Below are 22,835 nucleotides of genomic sequence, written 5' to 3'. Positions count from 1 at the left end.
TAATTATAATGACCAATCCCATGCACTCGAACAGCGACATAAAAGAGACGGAAAATAACACGAAAAAACAGGACTGCGCGTCCATACAGGCACCGCCCTACTGAGCCCATAATTTAATTATAATGACCAATCACCCCATGCACTCGAACAGCGACATAAAAGAGACGGAAAATAACACGAAAAAACAGGACTGCGCGTCCACACAGGCACCGCCCTACTCTTTTGGTGCAAAAACGTATGACATTCACGCGAAAGTCGCACGACATTGTCGAGCGACGTCGTACAATTGCACGGACGACAAACGACAGACGTCTGACGGACTTTTCAGTCAGGGAGGGAACGTTCACAAACTACGAATTCCGGGACCGGCTACATATGACGTACCGCAACATGAGTTTCATTCTTAATTTCAATATTTTCTTTCCTCATTCCAGGCTATATATTTCAGAACATTTCGAAAAAGATCAGTGCGTGATTATAACTAGTCAAAATTAGCTTCCCTGCACATTGGGGGGTCGGGCGACTGCCTGTACCCCCTACAACAGAAATCTTAGCAACTATTAGTATGTTTGAACAAATAAAAACTGAACCAATGGGATTCTACACCGCATATCCACCGCCCCAAGTCACCCCGGCACCAAACCCTACGCCCACTCACAACGTTGACCAGAACCAACAGCAGCAGCAGCAGCAAACCACAGTTATTACCGTGAACGAGAGCAAACCAGTAGACATCAGTATCAGTAGCAATGCACTTGTAGCTGATGCTGGCCCAAGTCGACCAGTTGAAGTGAGTTTTTAAACATTTGTTGTCTATATTTTGGAAGCTGCAAGAACATGATCAAATTCCAGACTGTCAGCACTACACCTAGCCGTAACAAGAGGCAAACATGCAAAATATGTGGAAAAACGTTATCATCACCTAGCAGCTATTATGTGCATATGAAACTGCATTCAGGAACAAAACCATTTGCTTGCACAGTAAGTACACCCAAACGAGCGCTGCCAAAAACCTAGGCAAAATGCTCTCAAATCTTGAACCACCTTGCCGAATGGTTTATCTGGAAAGTTTGTATGAATGATTAGGGCGGTTCGTCGCTGTTGCATACAATCCAAAAATTGCATGCAATATGTGAGAGTAGCGAACAGCACTAATTATCCATAGAGTTATCTACGTGCGTATGTATTGCGTGTACGTACACGAAAAAGATTGAGGTTAAATTTTGTACCATCCGGCAAAACAAATGGGGTGCTAGTGTGCGTGAGAGCGGACTTAGATAACTCTATACAAACTTTGGAGAAAAACCATTCGGACCTGGCTAAATATTTTTGAAAAATTCTGAGTGTTTCCCGTTTCCGTCGAGTGGACTGTATTTTCCGCGGCCTTTTCCCTATTTTTCTTCCGGAGCACGGATCGAGTAAAAAATGCGCGTCTTACTTTTTCGGTTACACGCTAAACTCTGTTTCTTTATTATTTGTGACATTTAGGTACACGGAAAATTTACACGCTATTGTACGTTTCTTTTAAAGGTACACGCCGCGCGACATTGTTGCCAGCGATTTTCTGCACTTTTGGTGCAATTAAAAACATATCTGCCAACAATGCCAGGCGATTCTAAGAAGAAGATCAACAAAAACAAAACGTGCAGTATGGGATTTGACAGCGCGCATTTGCCGAAAGTGCGGCGCGTCGTTCCGAGGCTGGTTTGCCGCGTGTCTTTCTCGGGAATACGGGCAATATGAAAACAAACTAAAGTTTTGCACAGAAGGTGCACATCATTTCTCAACTCGTCCAACATCCTCCCCACGTTGAAATGAATGCATTTCAAACCTCCATCCTCGCTTCCTGCTCCTCTGCCGCTTCAATGCTTCAATACACCGCCGACAACCCATCCCAACTCAGTTTCCCTGAGCGAGGGCAGGGTCTCGGTGACGCCGGGTGAACTTTAAAAAAGGATAGAAAGTATCCTTTTTGAGGATTGAAAGTACCCTTTTGAGGGATACTTCTGACTTTGAGTGTACCTGACCTTATCAGGTTCCAAAACAATTCTGCTCCCATGGGATATGCAGCAGCATATCGATTTGGCTTGCCGAATTGAACCCCGGATCAGCGAGCTTGATGTTCGGCGATAAATTCCAGCTTGTGATGTCGATCGATTCCGGCGCAGGTCATCAATTATACTTGGAGTGACTAACAGCTCCAGCTCGGTCGAGAAATCGCCAACTCGAGACTTAACCGTCGCTCGGATCAGGCTGCTGATCCTCGTCTTGCTGTCGTGCAAACCACTGACCTGGTAGTCGGCGCGCTCCTTCTTGATCACCAGTTTGCCGGCAAACCGTTCCGTGACGAAGTGGTTTTGCGATCCCGAGTCTATCAGCGCTCGACACAAGTGAGGGTCGCTGCTTCCACCGTCGACGAGTACTACGGCGGTCGAGAGAAGGGTCTGTTTCTTGGCAGGTCGAGTGCGGCGTTTGTCCATTGGCTTCGGCGTAACGACCATCTGCTTCTTCACTCCACCAGTATGCAGCATGGTGTGATGCCGATTGCCACAGATCTTGCAGGTGTTTGTAGACGTACATGCTGCCACGCTATGTCCTCTCCTCGATTGCTCCGGCAGAAGTCTCAGCGCGTAGTCGTGTTTTTTTTCGCGGTGTGTTTGGCGCGTTTTTCACGGCGATTCCGAGGCGTGTGCGAGCGGACAAGCCCGTTCCGGTGGTCAGAGAGGCCACAATCTGGTCGTCGTGGACACGGCGGCGGTGCAGCGGCGGAGAAGGAACGAGTTCCCGTATCCGAGCAGCAGCAGCAGGAGGAGTCAGCAGCAGCGGCTGCGGAGGCAGCTGAGGCGAGAGACGGTCGTTGGCCGGTGGAATCGGCCCCGGAGAGTCGACTGCGGTCGGCGGACCAGTTTTCGGCCAGGCCAGGTCGGAGACAACCCCCGTTGTTTACGTGGCTGGCAGCAGGCAGCACAACAACAACAACAACAAGCGCGCGCAAACGAGCTTCCCGCGCATCCCGCTGCGGGCGGCAGCCAGTGCGGCCAGTTCGGCGGTGAGTGCGAAAGGCGAGTTTTTTGTTAGCGTTTAGTTTTTTTTTTCTCATAGTTTTTTTTTTCGTTTAGTTTATTTTTCTTTCTCCTTTTTTACTTTTGCGATTAGTTTCATCACTTTCATTTTCGTTTAGTTTATCGCGTTTCTCCGCAAACATGGATCCGACCGAGTCGGACCATGAGGAATTCGACTTCGATTCAACCCTTGAGGGTGACGAGGACGTGGAAATGGAGGACTCTGTTCCGGGAGTTCCTTCAAACACCACCAACCGGGACCACTTCCTGAAGGATGAGGATGCTGGCGGTAAAGGGGGATCCTCGGTCGGGTCTAAGAGGACGAAGCGGAAGCGTCCTAAATCAGATCCGAATCCGGTTCCCCCTCAACCACCGATTCCTCCCTTGACTCCAGACCCGATCCCTCCCTTGACTCCAGACCCGATTCCTCCCTTGACTCCAGAACCGATTCCTCCCAATCCAGATCCAATTCCTCCTAAAACACCGGTGCCGAATCCGGATCCAAATCCCCCTCCGCCCCTGAATCCTCATTCTCAAAAACCGATTCCTCGTCCTCGTCAGTATCAAGAGGGATCGCAAACGGAATGGGTGGTCTTCTTCCGGCCCAAACAGAAGCCGTTAAATTTTGTACAGATCACCAAGGATTTGCAGAAGCACTATCCTGGGGTGGTCGAATGTACCAAGCTGAACAAGAGCAAGCTCCGCGTGATCGTGAACTCCGCGGTGCAAGCGAATCAGATCGTAACTGATCTGCGGTTCAGCATTGAGTACCGTGTTTGGATTCCGGCCCACAAAGTCGAAATCGATGGCGTGGTGACCGATGACAGTCTGTCGCTTGTCGACCTCTCAAGGGCGGTGGGACGCTTCAAGAACCCTAAACTTCCAGCTGTGGAGGTACTCGAGTGCCGGCAACTGGGCAACGTCACCACCGAGGGTGGCCAGAAGAAGTTCATTCCTTCTGCCTCGTTCCGGGTGACTTTTGCAGGGTCAGCTCTGCCGGACTACATTGAGCTGTACAAGCTTCGGCTTCCAGTTCGATTGTACGTTCCGCGAGTGATGAGCTGCGAAAACTGCCAGCAGTTGGGACACACCAAGACCTACTGCAGCAACAAGAGCAAGTGCTCAAAGTGCACCGGCCCCCACAAGGACGTGGATTGCCAAAAGCAGGCTGAAAAATGCCTGCTTTGTGGCGGGGAACCGCACAAAACTCGGCAGTGCCCAAAGTACAAGGAGCGCGAGGACAAGATGAAGCGATCCTTGAGGGAACGCTCCAAGAAGTCCTTTGCGGAAATCCTTAGTAAGGTGACCCACTCCAATCGCTTCGCTCCTTTGGCGGATGAAGATTCGGAGGACGAGGAAACCGATGTGGAGGTTCTCTTCCAGAGAGACGAGGAAAGTGACTCTTCCGGGCCAAACCCGAAGCGCAACAAGGCTTCCAAGTCCAAAAAGCCGCTGGCGGCAAGGGTAAGGAAAGTGACTCGTTGAACTTTGAGGAGGATTTTCCTTTTGGTCCGTCGGGTAAGCCCGCTCCGAAGCCGGCACCGAAGCCCGTTCCTGCCGCTGAAGCCCGTTCCCAAGCTGCCAAAGATCCCCAAAAACGGTTCCTCAACCGAATCCGATCACCGATGCCTTCAAGGAGTCCTTACTTTTCCACAATCGTGGAATGGCTGTGTTCTTTTGTGAGTGAACCGACGCGTTTAATCATAAAGCGGTTTGAGCCTCTCGCTAGACACATCGGGAAACAGCTTGCTAGCACGATGCCCCTCTTGTCGTTCATTTCCTTTGATGGGTAATACACCAAAACGAAAAACGGCATCTCCTTTCTACAATGGAATTGTAGAAGTTTAACCCCCAAGTTAAACGATTTTCAACAATTCGCATTCGAACGGGACTGTGATGTGTTTGCGCTGAGCGAAACGTTTCTTATCGGAGATGAGACGCCAGCTTTCCGGGGGTACAACATCATCACAGAGAGCAGGGCAGGACCAAATAGAGGTGGAGGCGTACTGATTGGGGTCAGGAAATGCCACACTTTTAGAAAGGTCACGCTCCCGAAGCTAGGAGGAATCGAAGCAGTCGCAGTACAGGCCAGGATCAGAGGACTGGACATTTGCATTGTGTCCGTCTACGTTCCCCCACAGGTGTCGTTAACTCGACAAAAGTTGTGGGGTATGCTTGAGCTGCTGCAGGCACCGCGACTGGTTCTGGGTGACTTTAATCTTCACAGCACCGAGTGGGGAAGTCACAAAACAGACCCTCAAGCATATCTGATTCATGAACTGTGCGACGACTTCCAGATGACCCTCCTAAACAGGGACAAGCAAGTTACGCGCATTGCAACACCACCAACGCCTACCACGTCCGGTACGAAGGCGAGTGCCATCGACTTGTCGCTCTGTTCCAACAGTCTGGCAGTTCTTTGTGACTGGAACGTGCTTCAAGATCCTCGTGGCAGTGATCATTTGCCGATCGCTATTCTGGTTAGCCATGGCCCACAGCAATCGACAACGGTGGAGATGCCTTACGATCTGACGCGAAATATCGACTGGAAACAGTACGCGGAGGCAGTCTCCATTGGAGTTGAGTTGCGAGCAGGGTTGGCACCGCTTGAAGAATATGCGTTTCTGGCTAATATGATCTATGACAGTGCGGTACAATCTCAGACGAAACCCGTCCCGGGACCATACATCCGAACGCGCCCTCCACTTCCCTGGTGGGACAAGGAGTGTACGGATCTCTCGGCGGCCAGGTCTGTAGCTTATGTGGACTTCTGCAAGTGTGGATCCCCAGCGAACTTCCAAAGGTATAGAGCTCTTGATCGCAGGTACAGTAATACTCTGAAGCGGAAGAAGCGAATGTACTGGCGGGAGTTCGTTGAAGGACTACCAGCAGATACGTCCATGAGCACTCTGTGGCGCGTTGCGAGGGCCATGCGTAGAGGTTCCGTTCCGAACGAGAGTGTGGAAAAATCGGACAAGTGGATATTGGATTTCGCCAAGAAGGTGTGCCCGGACTCGGTGCCGACACAACCATCATTCGACGTTGTTGATGGGAGCGATTCTAATCCTCCCTTCTCGATGGTAGAGCTCTCCATAGCACTATTGACGGGCAACAACACTGCTCCTGGTCCGGACAGGATCAAGTTCAGCTTGCTGAAGAATCTTCCGGACGTCGCCAAGCAGCGTCTGTTGAAACTGTTCAACACGTTGGTGGAGCAGAACGTAATTCCACACGAATGGCGACAGGTCCGGGTGGTTGCCATTCAAAAGCCCGGTAAGCCGGCGTCCGACCACAACTCGTATCGTCCAATCAGCTTGCTGTCGTGTCTACGCAAGTTGCTGGAGAAGATGATCCTCGACCGCCTCGAACCATGGATGGAACGAGAGCACTTGCTGTCAGACACGCAGTATGGCTTCCGGAGAGGCAAGGGAACAAGCGACTGTCTAGCCTTGCTGGCTACAGGGATCGACATAGCCCGTGGTAAAAACAGCAAATGGCTTCTGTCTTTCTAGACATCAAGGGTGCATTCGATTCAGTCTCCATCGAGGTGTTGGGAGTAAAGCTGCGGCGGAGCGGTCTCAATCCGACGATGTGCAACTTCCTCATCAACCTGTTGTCAGAAAAACACATGCACTTTGTGCAAGGTGATCTGGCAATCACCCGGATAAGTTACATGGGTTTGGCACAAGGCTCACGCCTTAGCCCATCCATGTATAACTTCTACGTCAGCGACATCGATGATTGCTTGACCGGAGACTGCACCCTTATACAGTACGCAGATGACGCAGTGGTTTCAATCGCTGCCAAGAAGGAAGTCGATCTACTAGAACCCTTGCAAGATACCCTGAACAACTTGGCCCATTGGGCAGTTGAAAAGGGTATTGAATTCTCTCCGGCGAAGACGGAACTGGTCGTTTTTACGGGGAAGCATGAACCGGCACAGCTCAATCTTTCTCTCTCGGGAAAGACTATCGAGCAGTCGGACCACTTCATGTACATGGGTACCATCTTCGATCAAAAGGGAACATGGGGGAAGCACATTAACTACCTGAAGCAAAAGTGCCTGCAAAGAACTAATTTTCTGCGCAGTGTCTCTGGTAACCGGTGGGGTGCTCATCCTTCTGACCTGCTTCGACTGTACAAGACAACGATACTCTCGGTGCTGGAATATGGCAGTTTCTGCTTCCAGTCAGCTGCGAAATCACGCTTGTTGGTTCTCCAGCGGATACAGTACCGAAGTCTTCGCATTGTCTTGGGATGCATGCACTCAACTCACAACATGACCCTCGAGGTCTTGGCGGGAGTGTTGCCTCTGCGAACTCGTTACTACGAACTGTCTTACCGGTTCCTGATCCGGTGTGATTACAGGAATAAACTGGTAATTGACAACTTTGAAACGTTGCTGAACCTTCACGTTGAGTCTCGGCGCATGCTTCTATATTATGACTTTATGTCATCGTGGGAGTGGAGCCCGAGCACAACGGTACAGCGCACGCCTCCGTTAACCAGCAGCACCCTGATTGGCTTCGACACGTCCATGAAAGCCGATACTCGCGGTATCCCAAACCATCTTCTGCGGGGAGTTGTACCGTCGATCTTCGCATCAAAGTACAACCATGTTCCTCCAAACAACAGATTCTTCACCGATGGCTCCAAGCTCGACGGCTGTACGGGATTCGGTGTTTATCATGAATCTTATCAGCTGTTCTTTAAGCTGAAGGACCCGAGTTCGGTTTATGTCGCAGAGTTAGCCGCGGTTTACTGCGCACTGCGAATCATCGAGACCATGCCACCTGACCACTACTTCATCTTCACCGATAGCTTTAGCTCTGTTGAGGCTATCCGGTCTCTGAAGCCGACCAGGAGTCTGCGTTTTCCTCACGGAAATACGCAAGACTTTAAACAACCTGGCGGCTCAGTCCTTCAGCATCACGGTGGTGTGGGTCCGCGCTCATTGCTCGATTCCGGGTAATGAGAAAGCGGACTTGCTCGCCAAGATGGGTGCTGAGAGTGGAGACATTTTGAAAGGCCAATTAGCCTACAAGAATGCTACGGTTTGCCGAGGCAGCGTGCGCTTCTGGATTGGCAAAAACAATGGGACGACGACACCAAGGGACGTTGGATGTATTCCATACGACCTAAGGTGCAAAGAAAAGCCTGGTTCAAGGGAATGGACTTGACGCGTGGATTCATCAGAATGATGTCCCGCCTTATGTCGAACCATTACTCATCCAAGGCTCATCTGTACCGTATCAACATGAGTGATACGAACTTATGCGACTGTGGGCAGGGTTATCAGGACATCGACCATCTCGTATGGGCGTGTCCAGATCACCAGGCTCACAGATTTAATTTGAAAGATACCCTCAGGGCCCGAGGAAGACCACCAGAAATCCCGATGCGAGACGCGTTATCTCAACTTGACCTTGATGTTCTCTATCCGATCTATCAGTTCCTCTCAGATTCCAAAATATCTATTTAGTTTTCTTCCAGTTAGTTTCCCTTCAGTTAGTTTTCCTCTAGTTAGTATAACTCGCCTTCGCACAAAGCCGTCGTTTCTGGTTGCACCGGAAGCAAAGCAAGATCGCCCCAGCAGCTGGACACCGAGTTGCGGCTGAGGACAAAACGCAAAGGCCAGCAGAGCCAACCAAGACCCCTACACAATCCCCCTTCCCTTCCCACGCCTTGTCCTTAACATCAATCCCTTCCCTACTAACCCCGAGTAGGCCGCGGGTAATCGGCTCCCCTCCCACTAACATTTACACACAAGATCCTCTGTAATTATTAAGCCAAATGTAATTACAAAAGCCGACTCGGTCCTAACCAGGTCCCAGTACCGAAAAGGACCTAATAAAAATAATTTAAAAAAAAAAAAAAAAAATATGTCCTCTCCTCAAACAGTTGAAGCACAACCCACATTTCCGCAAATGGCTGTACTTTTCGTTGACGAATTCCAGAGCAACATTTGAAAGGGGCGGTACGACATTGCTCTTACGGCCTTTCATTACACGCGTTTAAATGGGACGAAAGGCCGTAAGAGCAATGTCGTACCGCCCCTTTCAAATGTTGCTCCAGAATTGTCCCTTGAACTGCTCGCACCCGATCAAGCCGTGTTGCCGGTTGCATACGGAACACTTCTGCGTACCGGCTATCAGAATCGCTACCGATCTGTGCGGCTTCACTTTTTTCACTGTTTCACTGCACTGCTCCACCACCTCCAGAACTCGGCACTTCGACGGTAACATTTCAAAAGGCTTCATGTACATTTTGACACCTTCTGGGTTATTGCATATTCTGAAAGTACTCCTAATAAGCTACCTCTCCACCAAAAATGAGCAAAAGTTACTTCAGTAAAGTCTGTTTAATCATGATTTTAAATAAAGTAACATAAACAAAATCTCTGCCATCAGCAGTCCCTGTTTATATAGCCTTGTCATCCTGTCAAATAAAAGACCACATGAACCTCGTGACGAAAAAAAAGCATCATGAAATAAGCGCCATGTACATTCGGCGAAGAAAAACGAATCATAATAAAGCGTCCCCCTTAATAGAGTTATCTACGTGCGCATGTATTGCGTGTACGTACACGAAAAAGATTGAGGTTAAATTTTGTACCCGCCAGCAAAACAAATGGGGTGCTAGTGTGCGTGAGCTCGGGCTTAGATAACTCTATGACAGCAGGGTGATAATATTTATATTATAGACGTTGGTGATTTTAAAAGAAGTTTTGTTTTTTTTTCTCAAATAAAATTACGGAAATAATGTTTTATTGAATTTAGATGATCAAGTATTAATAAAAGCAGCTTTTTTCATCGTTTGTTATCATTAGAACATCTTATTTTGCTTTCATATGAAAATGGATGCTCAACATTCAAATGCGTTTTTCTCAAAACGCATAGTTTGATGATGATGATTTTTGAAATGTTGGCATCGACTTCTCAATTAGGTACGCGATCGTAGCCACGTACGTCGGTAGCTCTCCGGCTTTTCGTTACAATTCCCACGCCAACCGTGTCTCCTTGTCCATCCGTGCTGCCAGCAGGTTCATCAGCATCTGCTCACCCAATCCGTTGACAGGAAGTTGCAGATTCTTCAACGCCTCGATGTGCTTGACGCACGTGTCAATCAATTTCCGGAACGCGACGGCGTCGTCATTTGTGATCTTCGGCAGATTGAACAAAGCTTCGATGTGCTTGTCGATAATCTTTCTGATGTCCTGGTCGATCACGCCTTCCGCCTTCCCAACCAGCGAGTTTCGAAGGTGGTACAGCTTCATCGACGGAGCCTTGCCTTGGTACCGGTCCACATACTATCAGGGCTGAGCTGTAGCTTAGTCGAGGTTAGTCGGCGACTAACAAGTTCTTTACAAAAAATGTCGCCCTCCTTAAACAATTTGGCGCCCTCAGCAGGGCCGCTTTGCATTTTGCAAATTTGCTAAGTTGCCAAGTTGCGCCGCGTTTGCTTTGAATCAACTAGCAGTGCTTTTTTTTTCATAAAATTATTTTTATTAGGTCCTTTTCGGTACTGGGACCTTGTTAGGACCGAGTCGGCTTTTGTAATTACATTTGACTTAATAATTACAGAGGATCTTGTGTGTAAATGTTAGTGGGAGGGGGGCCGATTACCCGCGGCCTACTCGGGGTTAGTAGGGAAGGGATTGATGTTAAGGACAAGGCGTGGGAAGGGAAGGGGGATTGTGTAGGGGTCTTGGTTGGCTCTGCTGGCCTTTGCGTTTTGTCCTCAGCCGCAACTCGGTGTCCAGCTGCTGGGGCGATCTTGCTTTGATTCCGGTGCAACCAGAAACGACGGCTTTGTGCGAAGGCGAGTTATACTAACTAGAGGAAAACTAACTGAAGGGAAACTAACTGGAAGAAAACTAAATAGATATTTTGGAATTTGAGAGGAACTGATAGATCGGATAGAGAACATCAAGGTCAAGTTGAGATAACGCGTCTCGCATCGGGATTTCTGGTGGTCTTCCTCGGGCCCTGAGGGTATCTTTCAAATTAATTCTGTGAGCCTGGTGATCTGGACACGCCCATACGTAGCAGTGCTCTTCGACGCGTTCCGTTTTGATGATTCTTTCTTTTTTTCTTGATGCTGCTACGTTGCTGGGTCGCTGTTCGTTTTATGCATCGCTAGCATACAATGACCGGTGTTATGGTATAGCAGGGACTAGTATTTGCTTGATATAAGCATTTTTGTTCGCTGCGAAGATTAAATTTATTGCGGCTGAAGTGGTTATTTATTGCCAAATCATTCAAAAACTTATTTTCAGTAAGGGTGAGATTGGGTTAAAATAAATTTTTATGGATTTTTCAATTTCTCAGTCTTTTCAATGAAACTTAATTCTGTTAAAAGGGTTGAGTAGGAGACATCTTGAAAAACGTTTGCTGAAAATTTCACTTTCCTAGAACAAAAACTGTGTTTAGGGCAGCTATATATATTTAGGGTACATTTTTCACCAAAAATGATTTTTCAAAAAATCTACCTTTTAATAAACTTTTTGAAATAGGTCGAAAAGTACTTCAAAGTTTAAAAATATCCACTTCGAATATTGTAGCATGTCAATACGATTCCTTGGAAACATTGCTGAGTGATTTGTTTTGATCCTTGCTTTGTATTTGATCATTATTTTAGTTTCAATTTTTCAACCGATTCATCAAATTCCAACATAATTTTGGAAAATGATGGTAAACTATCTAAGAACAATCCTTCTTTAAAAGTTTTTCTCTATCATTAAATTTTTTTTGTAGTATTGAGAGATGTATCATTTTTTGACCCATAGTCACAAAAACTGGCGGTACATTACTTGATACAATTTCCAATGTAATGAAAAAAATTCTAGATTTATATTTTAGTAAGATTTCATTATGGTAAGATAATTGTAGTGCGGTAGATTTTAACCGAATCGATCGTATTAAGGAGAACGTTGTGTGATATATTATGAAGCCAGTTCAACCTAAGGAACATCCGAAACGTAAGCAAACAAAGTAGTGACCAAGTTTGTGAAGAAGAAGTGCGAAAACGAGGACTAAGAAGAAGCAAAAGAAGACCTCCGATGCAAAATCGTTCGTGCTTCTGAAGTTTTAAGAAGTTTGTAGGAATTTTGAGTGAAATATCGATATGAAATGCATTACAATCGGTGAATGGCGGCGATAACTAGTTGGAGTTCATGTGTATTTTTGATGGTAATGACTAAGGTTCTGCAACAAATCATTAATGGAAATTAAGGGCATTCGACGGCAGTCTTTTTCGGCCATTTAGTGTTGTGCTTCAATTTCACCATAAGGTCCACTTTGTATTGATACACTACCATCACTTTACTAAGCAATAGAATCCAAAAGAGAAAAGATCACCAGTTGAGTTGGTCCGAGCCGGGATTTGAGCTCCGATCTACCGCTTACTAGGCGGAACGTTACCACTGGTCTACGAGGCTCGGTCTAAATATATTTGGCTGAGACCATTCGATTTTCGGGTACGCCGAAGCCGAAACCACTCTGTGCCGAAATGAATCGGCTTAAAAGCAAGACCAGAGGCTCGAACCGTGTAATTTTTCTCCACGGGAATGGGTCATCCATTTTGGGTTCGGTACCTTTTTGGTTCGCATTTTTGATTGAGCTAGTTGCTAGTTGTTTTTCCCTTTTCAAGGATTGATGGATTTTTGTAAAGGGGGGAAGGGTTTCGTGGCGCGGTGATTAGTGGCTTCGGCAGGCGCCTTATCCTCCTGGCCTTCTATCGGATGGGGAAGTAAAACGTCGGTCCATTTGCGTAAAAGAGGTTTTGGGTGACTCACCACACATAACCTTCGGACGCCTAGAAATGAGCAGAAGCTTGCAACAGAGACAACAAAAGACCCGGGGTCGTTAAAGTGGATTGCGATTTTTGTAAAAAGTAGTCGACCGATTCTTAGCGAAGCTACACCAAAATGTCACATTTTTCAATTTTCAATATGATTTTTAATATAAAAAAATCATATTTATTATGATGCAATAATTGCAATGTGCTTCAAATGCGTTTTCTTACCTTAAAAGCCAAGAACATTGTCCAAAAGTGGTCTGCAAGCCATTGTACAGGAGAGGAGTTTTTTCATAAATCTGCTCCTTTCGTTGTCCCGTCACGAAAAGAAATGGCTGGCAAAAACTCAAATTTCATCCAATTCTTTCAGTTCAAGGAGCAAAAGATTCGTTTTTTAATTTGTGATAATGTGTAGAAGAGCAAAAGTTTTTAAAAATCAAACTGGCAAAACTGTAGCGATTTTTGTAGTGTGCCTTTTAAAAGTTCAGTTTTACGATGTTGTCCCGTCACGCTACATTTTTATTTCAGGGGAAGCACAGGTACTATATGGTTCATTCTGCATGATATTTCTTTGTAGGAAAATCAATTATCTTTCCAAATATGTAATAACATTGGGGGGTTTCTTCTTTTTTATTTTGCCACTACAGCCAAAACGCTGAAAAAAACTTGGAATTTTTTTGAAAAGGAGCCGAAGAATCGGTCAGTCAATGATTTACGTCTTATATCATAAAATAAAACAAAATTACGGGATAAATACATACAAAATTGAATAAATATTTTTCGTGTAACAAAAGTTGCTCATGGCCACAGAAATAAAAAAAAAAACGCAAAATTTGGGCAGAACAGGTTTAACACATTTTCAACATTTGCAGGTATGTGAAGCAGCTTTTTGTAGGAAACCATATCTAGAGGTTCACATGCGAACACATACAGGTAACTAATTAATTCATCGAATAGTTTCGCAGTTATGTTTTTTGTCGAACGGTTTGTTTTAGGCGAACGTCCTTTCTCGTGCGATGTTTGTTTAAAACGCTTCAGTCAAAAGTCATCCTTGAATACTCACAAGAAAATTCATTTAAGTAAGTATAAAATATATATTTTACAGGCACACCAAATTGTGTTAAGTTTCTTTTGAAAATTGCTTTAGTATAATTCTGGATTTCTTTTTTTATGATGGACCAATTCATTAAATTTTATTTATCTTTGCTTTCTGAGTATTTTTGAAAGCGCCTTGAGTGGAGGGTTTCAAAGGCACCCAAGGAGCAAAAAAAATGGTTTGTTGGACCTTTTCAAAAAATATATTCCGTCATCTGGAGTGAATCAAGACTACAGTCTGAATAGGTTCAGCTGTTTTCAGAACACATATAAGCATCAACTTTGAAAACTGATGTACTAATTTTGTTGTTCTGTATCTGTTCTGACCAAAAACAACAAAACGTATAAAAACATTGTGCAAAACATGGCTAAAACCCAAAACCGCTGTCCAAATTCGCCCCATGTGTTTCGATTCACCTCAGATGACGGTTCTCTACATTTCTTCTTGAAACTCGTATTTCACAAATGTCACTTTTACATTTTTCATGTGGATATCAACTTATTTTCTTAAATTTTATTTAAAAAAATCTTTGCCTTGAAATGAACACGGTGCACAAAATCATAAAAAATAAAGTGATTTAAATTTTAGAATATGTTCAATAAATGGTCGCAAGCAGCTAACGATATTCTTTTCGTCTTTTTGTTTCGTCTATTGTTCCAGGATATTGGAGCATTCATAAACCGTTCCAGTGCATTCAGTGTCCTGCATCCTTTGGCAGAAAGCCGTACCTTGATATTCATATGCGCACCCATACAGGTGAACGTCCGTTTGCCTGTGACCGTTGCGATAAAAGGTTAACTTTAAAATCGGATGTTGCGAAAAACAACAACCTAATTACAATTTTGTTTGTAGGTTTTCGCAGAAATCAACACTGAATATTCACAAACGTGTTCACGATCGTTAGTATACACTTTCAAGTTGATATTATTTTTGTTATTCACACTGCTTTGCTATGTATTAAAATATAATATAGTTGCTTGCTACCAGTTATTGAAAAACTTTTTCTTGTATTGTTTTGTTAAAGTTTGATCTTCCCAATGCATTTAAAAACAAATGGTTACGAAATAACATTCATTAGCTTTATTTATCTTTTTGTAGCAAAACCATTAACTACCGAGAAGATTTGCTTGTTCAAATCTCGCGATTTAGAAGCCCGGAGTTCGAATCCCGCCTATTTCAATGAATTTGTTCCACTTTCGAATCAAAAAGCTCTCAAACACCAAAATTCAGCTGTCAGTAGATCGAATTTGGATTCGCTAATGCGAATGCAGTTCGATTAGTCTTAACAAATCTCAAATGTTGCTCCAGACATTTTCGAATATCCTCTTTTAAATAGATTTTAAGGATTTTTGGTTCTCTTTAATCTAAAATAAATATTCTCGTCTTTCCAGCAAATCATCGTCCGTTTACATGTGAGCATTGTCCTGCCACATTCTGCCGGAAGCCATACCTGGATATACACATTAGATCGCATACTGGTAAGATGAAAATAGGTACACATTTTTTTCACGTTTTTAGTAATCCCACATAATCGCAACCCCCACAAACTCGGAACACTTTTGTCAAAAGTATGCTCAAATCTGAAATATGATTTTTGTGGTGCCGACCTGGTGTTATACCACCTTGTACATGGTCCGTGCAACCTGGCCTTAAAGCAGTTATCGAATCGAATAACCCGTAAAAATATCAGCCGGGACCCGTGGTGTAGGGGTAAGCGTGATTGCCTCTCACCCAGTCGACCTGGGTTCGATCCCAGACGGTCCCGGCGGCATTTTTCTAGACGAGATTTGTCTGATCACGCCCGTAAATTTTGGCCCCGGTCTAACCTAGAGGGTTAGGTCGATAGGTCAGTCCAGGTGTAGGAGTCGTCTCCCTGGGTCCTGCCTCGGTGGAGTCGCTGGTAGGTAGTTGGACTCACAATCCAAAGGTTGTCAGTTCGAATCCCAGGGGTGGATGGAAGCTAAGGTGTAAGAAGAGGTTTGCAATTGACTCAACAATCAAGCCTTCGGACACCTAGTTTTGAGTAGGAATCTCGCAATCGAGAACGTCATGGCAATGCTGTAGAGCGAATAATTTGATTTTTAAACATTGACCAACCAGCGGGGGTTGGGTGTAGACGTATTTTATACAGTTCCGAATATGTGGGATGACTTTATTATTTTTTTGTTTTTAATATTGTCATTACTAGGGACCTACATAGTCATTACCAAATTTAAAAAAAAATGATTACATTTGTAGTTGAACGAAGTCCGAGTCGAACCAGCGTTTATGGCTGAAAGCCATACTATCTAACTAGTTGAACGAAATAAATTGAAACCTGCATCTTAAAGGGAAATTTTTTTTAACGTGGTGATTATTACCGGAAAATATGTCATTCAATTTACATAATACAAAATTACTTATTTAAAAGAATGGTCGAAAAAAGCCTAATCCAAACAAAAAAAAATGGTTTCTGTGAAATTTGGAAAACAATTAACGGTTCCGTCAACTGAGACAAATCGAGACTACTGTCTGCGCCAGCTGACGGAACTATCTATTGAAGCTTGTTATATTTTCGCAGGTGAACGACCCTTCGAGTGCGCAACCTGTTTGAAGCGATTTTCTCAACGGTCAACTCTGAACATCCATAAACGAATCCACACAGGTACCTAGTTCTTTATTAATGTTAAAAAATAATCAAATCTACCTCAGCGCACTTCGGTGGTTCAATTACACGCGCGCGTGGACTCGCTGTTCGTTCAAGGGTCGTGAGTTTGAGTCCCGTAGTGCGCTAGGTCTAAGTCAGATTTGAGTGATTGTGGCGAAATCTTTGGTTTTATTAATAAATTATCTGCCTTTTTTTTTGTCTGACTCCCACTGCGATTAGGTGAACGCCCTTATGCATGTGATATATGCAATAAAACTTTTGCTGTTAAGAGCTATGTGACGGCTCATCGGTACGTCCAAATTCAATGAGTATATTAATTTTATTGCGTTAAAATATTATTCTTGTCATTCCAGTTGGTCCCACGTGTCAGAGAAGCCACTCAACTGTGATCGATGTTCTATGACATTTACCAGCAAATCACAATTTGCGATTCACATCCGGACGCACACTGCTGGCCCGAGCTTTGAATGTCGCCTTTGCGGAAGATCATTCATTCGCGATAGTTATCTTATCAGGCACAATAATCGAGTGCACAGGGACAATCGCATCAATACAAGTCACGTAACAGCAACGATCAACAGCGTTGCCATTGGTGATTTCGGGGATCCGGATAATAGTTCGATGGTTGAGCCGGAAGTGAACAGCGTTTCGCAACAGCAACAACTTCGAGAACCATTCAACCGTTCGACTGAACAGCCATGTAATTTTAGGTGAGAAGAATAACCGTCATGCCGGTGTGCCTTCCGAGTGGTTAAGATGTGAGAAGGACTAATTCAACTATAATATTACTTTCAGGTACGTTCCAGAGCTTCAAATAACGGAACCGCAAATGGCATCACCTGATAATAATACAAGCCACAACATGTCACCATTGACCAGTTCTAGTCAGGAACATCAAACCATGCTGATTAATTCGGGTAATGCAAGTATACACGATCTCAACAATCGAAACCGAATCGATATTGAAAGGTTGCATCATGATCACTCGGAGCAGGAATCACGTAATCTGACCGAAAGGTTTATTCAAAGTGCCGAAAGGTTGACTCACAATCCAACAGTCATGCATCAGCAACCTCAAGAGCTTCAGCATCATCAGTTGATGTCGCCGATTCATCACATAGTGTCGGAAAAGAACAGTATTCCTCATCTATTGGAACCAAAGCATGAATAATATGAATATTGTCTACCAAGGTTATCAAATCGTGGTGATAACTCTACGTACCAAAATTAAACTTATAACTCTGTACAATTATTCGAGTATACCAGAAATAGAATTAGTTGCAAAACATACTACAAAAAAAAAACATTAATCAATATCAAGACTAGGAAAATACTGAAAACCAATAGCGAACCACGCAGAACCCAGAATAGTGTCGAGTAGTATTCCGACTTCGCGCATTATAACAGGTATTAATTTTATATAAGAAAGGTACGCAGGCAGCGCCATCGGCAAAAGTTATCCATTTTTATATTTATTTTTTTATTTTTGTATACGCAGATTAAGTAGTTGCGAAATTGATATATCGTCTCTTGTGTGCTATCTTGTGACACGTCTGCTGTAAAAAGATAGGACGTATCACAAGATAGCACACAAACGACGATGTGTATAATAAAAGGAACAATTTGTTAAAAACTAGTTTATAGAAGATAGACACCAGAAAGCTTCCTAGAGTAGTCGTTTCCAAAATGATGTGATCTGTAGCTGCCTTCAGCGTTTTTAAAAAAAATGTAAATTATCATACCATTACCAAAGTAATGGACACACAGTGTATCAATGCCTGTTTGTAACGTTAGTAGTTATTATGAAATATATTTATTTTAATCAATACCAGTAGTTACCATAACACAAATATTGATTTTTATTTTAAAGAAACCGGCCGGTACCCGTGGTGTAGGGGTAAGCGTGATTGCCTCTCACCCAGTCGACCTGGGTTCGATCCCAGACGGTCCCGGCGGCATTTTTCGAGACGAGATTTGTCTGATCACGCCTTCCGTCGGACGGGAAAGTAAATGTTGGCCCCGGTCTAACCTAGAGGGTTAGGTCGATAGCTCAGTCCAGGTGTAGGAGTCGTCTCCCTGGGTCCTGCCTCGGTGGAGTCGATGGTAGGCAGTTGGACTTACAATCCATCTCGTCAGTTCGAACCCCGAGGTGGATCGAAGCTAAGGTGTAAAAAGAGGGTTGCAATTGCCTCAACAATCAAGTCTTCGAACACCTAGTTTCGAGTAGGAATCTCGCAATCGAGAACGCCAAGGCAATGCTGTAGAGCGAATATATTGATTGATTTTATTTCCAACGAGCTGATCATCCCTCGTTAGATTTGTTTTGTAGGGGCAGGGGGGCAGAATGGACCGCCTAAGGGAAATGCTTTGGAATGTTCCTGTTTGGGTGGACCTTGGACTGGTCCGACGGGACACGAGACCGGAGGAGATTGAAAAGACGACCGCTACTAAAACTAAACGTGTATTGTTTATTTGCTTCTGATCGCGTCGAGAGGTGGCAGAAGAATGACGGAGACACGTGTTTCCTCTTCTGCTCGTCAACACAGGTGTGATCTGACAGCTGCGCAGGGTTGCCATTTTACCGGTGGGGAATTCAGCACTGAGCCACCGGAACATTCTCCCCCGCCTTGAGGCACCCATGCCTCAATACACTGCCTGCCGATTCTTGATCGTGAAGTCTCGTCTAAACGCGCTGCGTTGTTCCTGTCCGTGACGTTTCCGCTTTCTGGGGGTGGCACCGAATCGTAGAGCAGCAGTCGTACGATGATGCGTTGATCTTCGAACCGAGAGTGATTCGACCAGGTGATCCAAGGTGTTTTTCGTCGCTCTAGGGAATACTCCTGATCTTCGTTCTCCATCGTCACTCGGCTGAGAGTCAGCTCCCTCGACGTCCGTCCGATGTGACTTCCAGTTCTGCTCCGCGTAAAAGTGATCTTGTCCAAGTTTGTTTGTTCTCCCATTGAGTTGCCGGATTGATTCCTCTGCACAGTCGATGCGGATGACGCTATCTGTGCTGACGGAACACCATCATTGTCCTTGACTTGCTCCGACTGCCCTAAAGCAAGAAAGACACCAAACGACCGTGAGAGGTCCTGCTGTTCCGGCCGTTGTCGCGCTGAACCATACTCCTCCTGTTTCCGCTTGATCAGGCGCCCGGCTTCCCTCTGGGTCACATGAGCGCTTGTTGCTTGCAGTTGCTGCCCGGTGGCCACCACCTTCTCGCTCGAATGCGGTAGACCGAGTCTGGCACGGACCTTGGAACCCAGCGATGCTTGGGGAAGAGCCGCGTCGATTCCCCGAACACTGACAGCTTCAGTTGGCAGAATGTGAGCCTTCCGATGTGCTCCCCTTGAATCTCGTGCAGCCATCTTCACGTTGTTGTCGCCGACGGATGCCTTCGCTACGTTCTCTGAGAACGTCTCCGGACCATCCTTGTTCCGACCAAAACTCGTCCAATCAGGGTGGAAAGTCGACACCCCGATTGGTGGAACATGTTTCTCCGGTTGGGGAAACCCATTTCGTGCCTGTTCGTTGTTGAAATCTACCAGCGCAGAAACTACCACCGGTGTCGCCGTTGGAGCCAAAACGGGCGCGCAACTTGGCAGCTGTTTGCCATCTGGATCGCCGCATCCCACAGCTCCAGACTGGCCGTTCATCTTCTTCGCGCCATTGTTGTTTATTGTTGTCGAAGGACCCGAGGAGGGTGCACGATTTGACACCGATTTGCTGCCATCCGAATCGCCGTTGCCTTCACAAACGGCTCCGAACTGGCCGACGCACGATGCGTTCCATTGCTCCACCTCGACGCTGAACCTCCGGATTTCCTCCAGCAGGCTTCCGGTGCTACCTTTCCGTGAAACTGCTCGAGCCGGTTTGGTGCTCGAAATGTGTTTTTCGAGCAGTTCCTTGGATCCTTGGTAGGCCGCCTTGAATTCCTCCGATTTGATCCGCGCTGTGGCGACTGCTTCCGGATCGTCCAGAATCTCCTCCATCCGCTGCTGTGTCCGCCGGAAGTCTCCAGCAAGTCCATGGAGTCGGTCGAGCCGTTCTGTTGCCTCGCTGTGGGAAGCCTTCCGCTCGGCGAGTTTCCCGGCTGCCGCCAACACCCCGTTCACACGCAGTAAATACACCGTTCGAAGGTGCTCCAGTTTCTCCATGGTGACCGATTCCGCGATAACCATCCGACGACGAAGGACCATTGTTTGGGTGGACCTTGGACTGGTCCGACGGGACACGAGACCGGAGGAGATTGAAAAGACGACCGCTACTAAAACTAAACGTGTATTGTTTATTTGCTTCTGATCGCGTCGAGAGGTGGCAGAAGAATGACGGAGACACGTGTTTCCTCTTCTGCTCGTCAACACAGGTGTGATCTGACAGCTGCGCAGGGTTGCCATTTTACCGGTGGGGAATTCAGCACTGAGCCACCGGAAGAGTTCCCTTCAATGTTGATACTTGGTTGATGATTTTTTTTACTTACAACTATTTTTGAGCCACATTAAAAAAAAAAATCGACAAACTTTCCAGGGTGCGGGGCAGAATGGGCCACCTCAGCAAACAAGCCATTTCTTCTAATACAACGTTGAAGGGTGATAAGAAATTACTTGAGGGACCTTTCCATTATAGTTTCCATGAAATTTGATCACTTTTATAAAAATAGTAACTTAAAAAACATAGATTTTTGAAAATAGTGTAAATATGTCGAAAAAAGACACTATTTTTAACTACTAAGCGTCGAAACAACTAAAAAATCAACTTTTGTTGCATTAAGGCTAGTATGCAGATCGGAAGGAAAGGGGTCAAGAAACAGCTTTACGAACAGCAGAACAAGGGAGAGGGAGCGTTTTCTTGGGGCTTTTCTTCACCCTCTCTGACTTGCTTGCGCTGCTGTCCATTTGATTTTTTTTTCTTGACCGATTCCTTCCGAAGTGCGTATACCGCTTTTAACGTGATTTGTGAAGCTACCAGGAGTAAAATAATCCATTTAGCTCAATTTTTTTTAACTTTTGATTGTTTTTATAAGGCAGGAAAAGGGTGGTCCATTCTGCCCCAAGTGGATTTTAATTTAACACTTCCACCAGAGATAAATACTCAATACTCTTTGCTTCCACCACCAAGCCTCTAAATGATTTTAAGGTTCCGTTGTTGTTTGTATACCTTGGTAGTACTATCTAGTAACGTTATAAGCATTGACCAAACTTTTTCAAACATCCAACTTTTCAGAATGCTTATTTAAGAACCTCGAAATAAACAACATTTGCGTGATTTTGTCAATAAATTTACATTTTTGCTCATAATTCAAAAAATACAATGAATTCAAACGTCGTTTTCGGTATGGTGATGCTATTTGACGTCCTTTATAAGACCCTTGCCTTACAGTTGGTCTAAATCCATTCTAAAACCCAAAACCAAGGGTGGCCCGTTCTGCCCCCATGGTCCTTGGTCCATTCTGCCCCTATGTTCACGAGGGAGGGAGGGGGCAGGGTCTGAGATTTCAAAAAAGTGTTCACGTAGTTTATGAATGGTCCCAAGTCAGGTTAGACAATAATGAAATTTTGATGTGTGTGTGAGGTCCAATTTAATACCCGCTGGCCGGCAGCGAAATTATGGGAAAGTACAAATCGAATCAGATCAGGTTATGGGGATACAGTCCAGACTCGATTATCCGAATTTCGTTTATCCAAAGGTTTGTATGGAACGTCGGATAATCGGTGAAATATAAAAATCGCAATCGAGATAATGACGATCGCACTAGATCCGGGACCGGGGTGTAGGGGTAAGCGTGGTTGCCTCTCACCTAGTCGGCCTGGGTTCGTTCCCAGACGGTCCCGATGGCATTTTTCGAGACGAGATTTGTCTGATCACGCCTTCCGTCGGACGGGAAGTAAATGTTGGCCCCGGACTAACCTAAAAAAAAGGTTAGGTCGTTAGCTCAGTCCAGGTGTAGGAGTCGTCTCCCTGGGTCCTGCCTCGGTGGAGTCGCTGGTAGGCAGTTGGACTCACAATCCAAAGGTCGTCTGTTCGAATCCCGGCGTGGATGGAAGCTTAGGTGTAAAAAGAGGTTTGCAATTGCCTCAACAATCAAGCCTTCGGACACCTAGTTTCGAGTAGGCATCTCGCAATCGAGAACGCCAAGGCAATGCTGTAGAGCGAATAATTTGATTTTGATTAGATCAAAGGCGACTGCATCCGGTTACCGCGGCAGCCTGTCATCGTTGAATAACTATGACCA

General features: G+C 45.3%; 1 protein-coding gene across 4 annotated transcripts in view; it reads left to right on the top strand.

The window, feature by feature from the left end:
• The window catches only part of LOC6046191 (zinc finger protein 260), a 33,324-nt gene extending 14,895 nt beyond the window's left edge, over positions 1-18,429 (top strand). For 3 of the 4 annotated variants that reach the window (XM_038252252.1, XM_038252251.1, XM_038252253.1), the window contains exons 2-12: positions 435-790; positions 853-981; positions 13,733-13,793; positions 13,856-13,939; positions 14,617-14,749; positions 14,809-14,855; positions 15,348-15,434; positions 16,517-16,600; positions 16,823-16,892; positions 16,957-17,313; positions 17,399-18,429. In XM_038252252.1, coding sequence (XP_038108180.1) covers positions 566-790; positions 853-981; positions 13,733-13,793; positions 13,856-13,939; positions 14,617-14,749; positions 14,809-14,855; positions 15,348-15,434; positions 16,517-16,600; positions 16,823-16,892; positions 16,957-17,313; positions 17,399-17,774 — 1,653 coding nt within the window. In that variant the 5' untranslated portion in view covers positions 435-565 and the 3' untranslated portion in view covers positions 17,775-18,429. The remainder of the gene's footprint in view (positions 1-434; positions 791-852; positions 982-13,732; positions 13,794-13,855; positions 13,940-14,616; positions 14,750-14,808; positions 14,856-15,347; positions 15,435-16,516; positions 16,601-16,822; positions 16,893-16,956; positions 17,314-17,398) is intronic. The other variant, XM_038252254.1, reaches the window with a different exon arrangement.
• Positions 18,430-22,835: the final 4,406 nt, after the last annotated feature.

Source organism: Culex quinquefasciatus, chromosome 2 (genome assembly GCF_015732765.1).
Source record: "Culex quinquefasciatus strain JHB chromosome 2, VPISU_Cqui_1.0_pri_paternal, whole genome shotgun sequence".
In the NCBI taxonomy this organism is placed as follows: Eukaryota; Metazoa; Arthropoda; class Insecta; order Diptera; family Culicidae; genus Culex; species Culex quinquefasciatus.
The sequence above is the reverse complement of the archived record's forward strand: the minus strand, read 5'-3'. Positions and strand labels throughout refer to the sequence as shown.